The sequence below is a fragment of the Cyprinodon tularosa genome, unplaced genomic scaffold (assembly GCF_016077235.1).
Source record: "Cyprinodon tularosa strain WSP-4 unplaced genomic scaffold, ASM1607723v1 ctg7, whole genome shotgun sequence".
Lineage (NCBI taxonomy): Eukaryota > Metazoa > Chordata > Actinopteri > Cyprinodontiformes > Cyprinodontidae > Cyprinodon > Cyprinodon tularosa.
In genome coordinates, this window is record NW_024039451.1 from 1,388,069 (window position 1) to 1,398,654 (window position 10,586).

The window sequence follows — 10,586 nt, forward strand, 5'->3', positions numbered from 1 at the left end:
AATGGGGATCATTTAGAGGCACTTAAACAATTGCGACGAATGACATTAATATTTCATGCGGCTTCCTGCATTGTTCATGGAAAAGGGTCGGAGTCGCTGCTGTTTGGGAAAGTGGGAACAATTTGGACTCCATATTCTGGGACATTTGATTGCACTTTTTTCGCACATTTGTAGTATTGGGGGTGAATCACATTAAAAATTAACTTCTTTTTTTTTTTACATCACTGACGTCCGAATTGTGCGCTCACAATGAGCTATAGTAGAACTTAATATATATGCACACACACACACACATACACACAAACTATATATATATGTATATTTTTTCTAAGATCTGATCCCAGAAAAAAAGAAACATGTTGATTCCACACAGTTTTCGTCCCCACAAAACTCCAAAGCGTTTTGCGCCATTAAATGAAAGACATTTTTTATTTCCACATTTATAAAAGTTATTCTCTTTTACATCAAATACCCCCCCCCCCCCCCCCCCCCCCATTATTTTTCTGGTTTTATTTTATTATTTTTTTTAATCACTCCAGCCTTTGCTGTGAACTTCATCCAAAGATAAAAAATAAACTTCACCACTTTTTGGGAGGGAACTTCTTTCAAGAGCCTAAATTAACTTAAAAAAAAAAAGAAGAAAAAAAATGAAATTGAAAAATGTAATTATACCAAAATCACTCCACAAGGTTGATATCTGCAACATACATGTTCACCAATATAAAGGAGAGTCTGAACAGTACGGAGTTATTATCACAGCTTCATATGAAATAACAGAAATGATTCACAACGTCAACAAATCATCTGGCAGCGCCCACCTGAGCGCCAGCCTCAAGTCTGATTAATCGATTATCGATAAAGGTACAAAACGAGCTCTCACCAAGGCGATGCTTTAAGATCTGTAGGGGATAAGACCGCAGTCTTAACTATAAATAATTTGACTTAATAATTCAGCAACAACCATGGTTTGTGGATCTCGACATCCAGTCCATCCTTTGTCCCCATATATGTGTTATCCCAACGGTTTGGTTTAAAGTGGAGACAAAACGATCGAACAAACAAAAGTCTTCTTATCTCTTATTTACACATAAAGGACTTATGAATGAAAAACAAAAATATTCCTTTGGATGTAACGACTACTTTTTATTTATAAGCGAAAGTTTGCTCATTTATCCATATATTACCTGCAAATAATAATAATAATAATAATAATAATAATAATAATAATAATAATAATAATAATAATAATAGTTGGCTGGAAGTCGAAGTGCCGGAATCCGAATACTGAAACTGGGTGTAAATAAATACTTAACTTTACTGCATCCTGAATAATAAATAAATTATAAATAAAAATAATAATAAAAAAAAACAGACAGAAAAGTCTTTCTTTTTTTAGTCTTTTCGGATCAGTTCCGTCCTGTTTTTTACCCACAAAGGCCCAACTGTTTCTCGTCCTTTGATCTTTTTCTCTTTATTTGTCCTGCTTATTCTAACGGGTCCAAAGTGTTGAAAAGAAAAGAGGAAAGTCAGCAGGGGGCCCAGCTCACCGCTGCTGAGCGGGCCGGGGAAGCACTCCGGACATGGGGGGCAGAGGAGGCGGTGGGGGTGGAGGGGGCTCACCACCCCCCTGCAGGCCGTGCAGCAGGATCCGCGGAACCAGAGGTCTCTGTAGGGCCGGCGGGGGCGCCGAGGGCCCCCTGTACAGGTACAAGGCCGCCCCAGGGTCCAGGTTGGACACCAGGCTTTGCGGGTAGAAATATGGGGACGGAAACATTCTCTGCAGGGCGGAGTAGTTCCCAGCTTCCGCCAGCAGCTCCAGACCGACCGCAGTCTGCCGCTTCCACTTTGTCCTGGAGAGAAATAAAACAGCCCCTTTTTAGTCTTCCTGCAGCCGACAGCGATTGTGTTTGACACTCCAAAATATCTCCCATCTGTTAACCTGGGATCCAATTAGAAACACGAAATGTTTTCCTCACCCCCTTCCCTCCGCTCTGGTTTTAAAATCACCCAAATCTCCAGCCTTCCACTTGTGTTCACACCCAAACACCTCTTTCAGATTGCCAGCGTGCAATCCGCGCAGGTGAATAATTCATACTGAAGATAATTGAGTAGATATAGTAGTTTGTTTGAATTATTAATATGCACACATGCAACGATGTATTATTCATGAGCAACTCCGACTCAAATTGTGTTTTTATATTTATTTATGTCATTTAGCTTCAGGAGAGTTAGATAAATAAAAAATAAACAGGCGCACCCTGGTTAATCTAACCTAAATCTGTAATGGACATTAATAAATACAATCATAAATGTGACCAATAAGATGAGGGTCACATTTAGGGTAATCCTAAATGTTTAAGTGTAACATTGTGCAACATTTAGGGTAATCCTCCCAAAAAAGAAAAAAATGCAAACCATTTCTGCTTTGTGGTTTTTCTGAAAATTCAAAAGTTAAAACCATGAATAAAAATAATGGATGAATTAGGCCTCTGGTAGGTTATAATTCCTCTAATTATGCAAAATTGTATTTACAGAACTCTCGAAAAAGAGTCAAACTGTGACTGAAAGTGAAAGAGGAAAATGCTTTGACTTCGGACTTCTGTTGATATCAAAATCAGGCTGATAATTTCTTAGAAAAAGAGACAAAAGAGGCCGAACATCAAAGGATGGTGAAACTTAATCTGGGCAGAATAAAGTCACATTATCTACCATATCTGGATCAAATGGAGACAACTTCTGCCCAAACTAAAATGGCCATTATCAAAAATCCATGGATATTAAAGCCCAGCCAACAGCCTCACCGTACAGCTAATATGAGTGAATTCAGACCCCATATGGGTGCTGCTTAGACTGGATGGGCACTAAGTGACCCTGGACTCACAGTTGGCTTTGTGTTGGTGACTCGCTTGGCTTGAATAGATTGAGTTGGGCATTCAAGCAGGTTTTAGATGGATCTCATATGGGTATAAGAAAGCTGTTCAAATTGGACAACAGATCAAGAAATATGGGTCCACAAAAATTACCCAGATGAGTCTATACAGCAAGCCTGGATAGACTGCTAACATGGGGCCAAAAACAAAGATGAGGGCAATCACATCTGAACCATAATATTCACCTGTTACATTGGTCCCATTGGTAAATGTTGGAACTCCATGGAAATGTCTATAGGGAAGTCTGAAAACTTGATGATGGGGTTTCGTCTGTTTCTTTTTTTATCTCTTGCTATAGAACTGCCTTTAGCAGGGGAACGTAAATTGGTTAAAAATATGGAAAAGGATTTGAAAAAGAAGTGAAATCAAATCTTCCAAATTCAGGCTTACAGCTGTAGGCTATTTACCAGTTAAATAACCCCCCCCAAGCCAAACATTGTTGAAAACATATTTAAAAAGGGAACTTAGCTTTGGTCCCAACAACTTGGAAATGTTATGGATAGCAAAAGGGTTAGGGTTATTGCGTATGTGAGCCTAAGTTGGGTTTTTCAGGGTGTATGAGCATAGTGGGCCTAATGTGAGCCTCACACTTGGCTTCTATCTACCAGCATTCAATGGGGGCCCTATGTAGGACGGCTTCCTCTTGTATCTATAATGCATCTAGAACCCATACATATATATATATATATATAGAAATTGCCAAGCGTTGACCTGATAGGATATACCATTAATTAACATGAGGGTTTTATGTAACCCAACAAAAATCCCACTTGGGGCCCATTTTTCAACTAGTCTCAATTTATGAGCTCCATACATTCTGGAAATGTTGTCAAACTATGATGTCTCAAAAGCTTTAAAGATTTGCCACAGGTGAAGGACCTGACATTCAATTGGTGTTTAGGCCTAATCTGGACGGAATAGATAAGATAAAAAATAACCTATTTTTGTTGTTGTATTATCTTTTTTTTGTGAGATAAATAAAGAACCCTGTCTCTCTGATGACGCATTAGATCCGCCTAACTAACACGTATGGCTAACATGCAAAGATTAAAAAACTGTATGAAATAATAGGTTTGTAAAAGTTCTTGGACCCATAGTTTTAATCTGAAATAAAGAATAATTAAAAATAAATATTCTAACTGGCCTTTTCTCTGGTTAGTTATTCCTCAGCCAAAACCTAAATTTAAAAACATCAAATCAAGGAATCTGTCAAAACGATGTAGAATTTATATTCAATGGTGAAGAAACATCTATGTTTTTTTGTCTAAAAAGGGAAAAAAAAGATTGGGTGACCAAATAAGGGCATCCACATAGTTGAATTATAAACAAATAACCTTCGTTAATCAGCAGAGAGTCTCTGCTTGTGATTGGGTCATCAATAGATAATCAAGAACTTGATAAAAACAGAAAAGTAATCATTGGTGTAGTTAACCTCCTTGCTGTTATTCTTTCTATTTTACTTGTCTTTTCAAAAGTGAAATAAAACATAAAATTATAGGTATATGATTTCATCACTAGAATATGCTTTTATTCTTGTAAATTATTCCAGACAAGAAATATTGAATTATATTGTTTTCTATTGAAATTAATTTGAGACTGTATGAAATATGTTTGCTCTGTATGTTTTTCCCTTAATGGGCACTATAGCTGAGTGGGAGGTCATAAAGGCCTACTTCTATGGGAATAACTTTTAATAGAATATGTCTGAAATGTTACTCGAATGGGTATTAAGAAAATGGTTTCAAACTGTGCATCTAGGGCACAGATTGGTTTTACTTTTTAATCAGTTGACTTGCCTCAACAGTTAACTTCATGCTGTAACATGACAAAGTTATTTTTTTTTATCTTGTTATATTCTTTAACTCAGTTCTTCCAGATTTTGGACCAATAATATCAAATTAGTTTGGTATTTATTTGTAAATCGGGGTGAAACTTCATCTGAGTTGATTAAACTGGCATTTTATCATACTTTAGATTTCCCCTTACTTCTAATTTTATTTTCATATTTCCTATACCTGTGTGTATGCTTCCAATTTCCTGAAATTCACCTGAAATACCCGAAAATCCCTAATGTGGACAATAAAATATATTCCTCTTTTATTCTAAAAGTGGTTTATGTTACCCTTTAGGGTAAATTCAGAAACACACAAATGCATAAAAAACATATTTTTCAATGTAGAAAATTATTTAACCCTTAGAGTATCTCTGGTTTGTTATTGGACCAAGATTAGAGCCAACCAGCATAAAGTGGTTATAAAAAATAAATAATACCTCAGAAAACGAGTCAAATATTCCCTCCTTCCTTCATTTGAGAACCCAGAACTAAAAAAGAAAAATCCCTTTGCGGCAGTGTACTAAGTCAAAGACTGAAATTCAGTTTCAGTTGGAAGAATTTGTATAACAGGTTCTAACAATTTATACTGATATTATTATAAAAGCTATATTTGATAACTTGTAACTGGTGGAATACAAATTAGACGCAGAAAAAAAGAAAAAAGAAGGAAAATATCATGTTTTTGTTCTGATTTTAATGGAAATAAAAAACAGATAAATCAGCCCTGGCAATGTGACTCAGCTATGAAAATTAACTTTTTCCTCCTGGCTGAAGCTCAATGAAAAAAACCAAAACCTCCTCGTTTATGGGTGAGAAACCAGCTTATCCCCCCTTTTTTCTCCTCCCCCCAACTGCCCCCGTCTAAAACCAGTCAGCACCACCGGTGGTGGGATCCTCACCTCCGGTTCTGGTACCAGGTCTTGACCTGCGTGTCGGTGAGGTTGAGGGACGCTGCCAGCTCCATTCGGTCCTGGACGCTCAGGTACTTCTGGCGCTCGAAGCTGCGCTCCAGCTGCGCCAGCTGATGGTCGGTGAAGGCCGTGCGGGCCTTCCTGGGCTTCTTCAGCCGGACCTGGGGACTGTCCCTGCTACTGGAGATCTCCCTGTCCCCCTCCTCTTTTACTGTTCGGAAAAACAGCAAGGAAGGAAAGAAAATTGGAGGGTCAAATTTACCACTTAAGAGCTGAGATATTTTGAATTAATTAAACAATAAAAATTATTTTAAAAAATAGATAAAAATCTATCCAATTAAGAATATTACATTTTTTGCCAGGAATTTCCACATTGAAGATAAAGTCGTAGCATATGCCCGGGTGTAAATAAGCCTCAGGGAATTTAAAATATATTAATATTTAAATATATTATTTGTTCTGATTGGATGTGAGTATTGGTGTAATTTGATTATGTAATCTAGCTTTTGTGTGCTTTTGCGCTTTTCTAGATTTTGTTCTCTCTTTATTATAATCGCTCTTTAAATTAATTTGTGTTGAGAATTGTTGGTATATAAAACATATATTTCTTTTTGATTGAAATCAGTGCACTGAAGAAGCAACCCCTGCCTAAATTTTTTATTTTTTTTTTATTTTTTTTTTGTTGTTGCTAAAATTACTTTTATTATTCTTATAATAATATAAAAAAACGCCTGTATTTAGGTATAGGCTACCAAAGTGACAACGACTAACATTTTCCCAAAAATGGAAATGCGCAAAGGCGCAAAGCATCTTTACAGACCGTCGGGCTGTTTGATTTGGCCTTAAATTGTTATGAAAAACTCTTCCAATATGCATATTTCAAATCTGACTTCCCCCCACGCTGAGCCGCCAGTCTTTGTCCTTGGTGGAGTGGTGTCAGTGCATAGAAATCCTATACATGATTACTTGTAATCCATTCTAAGGGAGAGAAAACCGAGCAGAAGCGAGCGCGGCGAGAGATCTTCAATAGTGGAGTCATCACAGGAAGCAACGCCATAATAATCCCCCTAATTGAGCCACGAGGGGATGGGACTGCAGCCTTTCACGCGCGGCCGGCACAACTTCACAGAGAAAGGAAGGAAATCATGAGCCGCGCTCACTCACACATCTGATTAGAGCGCCAAAATTGGACAAATTGGATCAAATCCGCGAGACAATCCGGGCGGCAATATCAAAGTAAAGGTGCGCGTTGTTGCCTTTATCAATCAGTAATCCAATAAATCGGTTAATAATTAGCAAATCGGATGAAGATGTGGACATAAATAAAAATAATAATTCCTCAATTTTGGGAATAAATTATACCACCGGATAAATATCACAAACTAACATGTAATTATAACGAATTGTTTATATATAATTAAAATGTTGTCATTAATGACATGGTGAGGTGGGCTGCATGCGTTTCTTTAGTATGACTAATTTCTTCAGCCATAGCTTTAATAAACTGTCAGCGGAGGTGACATGTGTGTTATTGCTGACATGATTGGAAACAGAGAGCCTTGATGGGATTTATCTGTAGGCGAGCCTGTCATCTCCACCGTTCCCTGCTAGTTTTCTTCTTCCTCGTCATCAGAACAGGATATTCCGATGTAATTTGAAGCGGCCGCACACATGAAAAGAGACCTGATTGGAAATTTAATGAGTTCAAGGATGATGAGTTCAAAGACCAGATAAAAAATAAGTTAGAGACTGTGTCAAGACCCCCCAACAATAAATGTATAAATACCTACACTTTAAATATAAGTGATATATATCACATGAATGATATATAAATATTATACAAATAGAAAATTATAAACCCTGAATTAAAACGTAGCAGTTTGCGTTTTTTTCTTTTTATTAAATTAATCAAATAGAACAAGTCGTTTTAGATTTAAATTGATTTAATGCATTTATTAGTTTTCTTTGTTGCAGGATCCTCTTTGCATTTCACTAAAATAAAGTTTCCAACCTATAGGTCAACTTTAAAAAGTAAAAATATATTTGCAAAGATGAAAGAAAATCGAAATAATTCAAAAATAGATAATTGTAAAATAGTTACGTATACTTTAACAATAAATTGGAGTTTTTACCTTTATATTCGCTGTCCGACGATGAGTTGCTGTGGATCTTTTCGATGAAGTCATCCGCTATCTTGGAGGCCAGCCTGCCGGCCTCCTGCGTCGGCTGTCCGTTGCTGGAGTAGGGCGCGCAGGCGGCCAGCGGTTTGCAGTCCGCCAGGATGTCCCTGATGAGGAAGGAGGAGGTCACGGTTCGCTGCTGCGCGCCCGCGGAGATCTGTGCGTGCTGGAGGTGCGGCGGCAGTCCCGCGCCGTGCACTTGTCTCTGGGCAGCGTCCTCTACACACTCTCTCCGGGGCGACGGAGGAGACGAGCAGCCGCTCTCCACGTCCGACCTGGGGCTGAACTCCAGGGGCGAGCGGCACTCCCCAGGAAGCAGGCCGTCCCCCTTAGACAACGGGCTCCCGGGCCGGTGTGACAGCAGTGAGTCGATGCCGAAACTAGACCCATTGGCGGACGCCTCCATTGTTCCGATGAGGCCTTAATTATTTTTTCTTTAAATGACCATTTGGTAGTACGTGTCAATTTTATTCTAAGAAAGATTATTTATCTTGGACGTCGATCCTGGAAACGCACCGTTGTTGCTTATTTTCATCCGTTTTACTTCCAGTTTCCCTATTGGCTCTTTAAAGGGAAATAGTTCCAGCTGAAATTAAAAGAGAAATCGTCCGTTTATCCGATTTTCTTGTTTGTGAGAGCGCGGCTGGTACAACAAGCGATTCGACTTTAAATAAACACACACAAAAAAAAGAAGAAGAAGAAAAAGAAAAAAGTCTATGCAGGGCGATGAGCCGCTTCCTGATGAGGAGGAAATTCTGCAGCAGCAGCGGGAGTCTTCTGCTTAGTGCGCTTCAGCACCATGGACAGGGACCGGCGCAGGATTCTCAGCTCCCCTACCGGAGAATCTTCTGGGAAACCGGTGGCATTCCTTTGAAGCAGAGCAGCTAAAAGGCGATTTAAAATGCTTAAGTTGAGTGAGAGAAGAGTCCAGAGCTGTTGTTAAAGTGAGAAAGAGCCAGAAGAGGAAGCGCGCCGCAGAGTTAAAAAAAAAAAAAAGAAAACGAAAGAAAAGGGAGAGATAAACTGGGTTAAATAGTGACAACTGGAAAAGTAAAAGCGACTTGATGCGGCTAGGGTGGGAGGGAATCCCAAAAAATTGAACTTGAGGAAAAGTCAGGGGCTAGGTTTTAAGAGCGACTCGTCCACGTGAGTCCCCTGTGACAAGCCTTGATTGGCTGAGGGGAACTGGAAGTGGACCTCCCCTCCTTCCCCATTCCTCCCCTCCTACCTCTCCCTCTGTCCTCTCCTCTCTGGCTCATCCTCACTTTGATAAAAGAGACAGTGAATTCATCAGGAGACTCAGATCCAACTGTTTACAGGCAATTTTCACACTGTTTGCTTTCATTACATCATTGATGAGACTCATAATGGGGTTATCATGAGGAGCGGCTCGCTCTTTTTCTCCTCGATTCCCTTCTTCTTTCACAGGATCTGTTTCCCACCTCCTAAAAAAGGAAGAAGGATCCTCCTTGCTCAAATTTTTCTTTTCAGTGCTTCACATTTTAGCATCTGCTGTCTGTTGATTTGTTGTTGTTGTTGTTTTTTATTCAATCGTTCCCATTTTTTGTTTGTATTGATCGTATTTTCAATTAGCTTCAAATGGATTTATTATTATCATGATTATTATGAGTAACATATTTAATTTGTTTTTATGTAATATAAACGAATTAAAACAATACTTTGGTGTATGTGGTATTTTCGTAACATTTTTGTTTTTTAAAAGGCTTTAAATGTTTGTTCTTATTTAGAATATAGTACAGATCAAATAAATTATAATTACTCATTTTAAAAATGGTTTTGAAAAATAATTTAGGTTATTCTGTCTTGTGCTATTGCTACATCGTCATTACTGGAATGTATCTGTGTCTTTATTTATTCAGGTATTATACCTGTTCTTGCAATATCGAATTTAAAAAGTGAATTTAATCAATGAAAACCAAAAATATGTTTCAAACTTTTTGTTTTATTTCAGACTGTTGCAGACTGTTGTTTCTTTATATAGCTGTCATTCTGTGTTGGTAATTCAACCTTTCAATTTGGCACATTTGGTCCATTTACAAGTTTTTTTTTTATTTCAATAAAGTGAGTTTGGTCAAACTTCTTTCACAAATCCGATTATTTCTCTACACTTTTTTTTAACCCATAAGTCAGGAAAAAAAAAAAAAAAAAACTTTCTGCCACCAATTGTTAACCGGTGAAGTCATGCAGGGAATTGATAGTTGGAAATAACTTTTAATAGTCTTTAAAAATCGCGAACTAAAGTTCAAGCAGCGTGATTCAAAGGCGTCAAAGCGCCATTTTTGCCCAATTGTCTCCCTAATATGCGTGAAATGCCATTGTGCTCCATCCCACACAGCAGTTTGATCCGCGCATCGGCCTCTATAGCACCCTAATAATCTAAGTAACCCCCTTCCCATTATCATCGACACCCCCACCATTATCACCAACACAAACACACCTCCTCCTCCACCCCATGTGACCACCAGATTGGAGGCGCGCGTCGGCCTCTCAGACACCGGCAGGTTAGTGAATCCGCTGCCCGCTCCCATGGGGTCCCATCACGGCTGCAAGCTGTCACATACGAGGCGGGGACAACAAGGCTACACACACCCACTCTGACTTAGCTGTTTCTTTCTCCTCTGCTGGGGCATGAAACAGGGAGCAGTGGTTTGATGCCTCCTCTCAATGTTTTTTTTTTTTTTTTGTCCTCCTCTTTTTATCCTCATTGTCC

The 10,586-nt window shown here is 38.7% G+C and overlaps 1 protein-coding gene across 1 annotated transcript; it reads right to left on the reverse strand.

Moving 5' to 3' along the window:
• Positions 1-1,387: 1,387 nt before the first annotated feature.
• Positions 1,388-8,968, reverse strand: barhl1b (BarH-like homeobox 1b). The gene is made up of 3 exons (XM_038268353.1): positions 7,808-8,968; positions 5,664-5,886; positions 1,388-1,850 (listed from the first exon to the last, which is right to left on the reverse strand). Exons 1-3 carry the CDS (start codon positions 8,259-8,261, stop codon positions 1,544-1,546), a joined length of 984 nt encoding a protein of 327 aa, XP_038124281.1. The 5' UTR covers positions 8,262-8,968; the 3' UTR covers positions 1,388-1,543.
• Between the last annotated feature and the right edge of the window lie 1,618 nt (positions 8,969-10,586).

Excerpts from the sequence above, each read along its gene's own strand:
- barhl1b (XM_038268353.1), bottom strand. The coding sequence starts at position 8,261 with ATGGAGGCGTCCGCCAATGGGTCTAGTTTCGGCATCGACTCACTGCTG. Across the intron at positions 5,887-7,807 it reads GTCGGACAGCGAATATAAAG|TAAAAGAGGAGGGGGACAGG; the intron begins GTAAAAACTCCA and ends TTTTCCGAACAG. Across the intron at positions 1,851-5,663 it reads ACCTGGTACCAGAACCGGAG|GACAAAGTGGAAGCGGCAGA; the intron begins GTGAGGATCCCA and ends ATTTCTCTCCAG.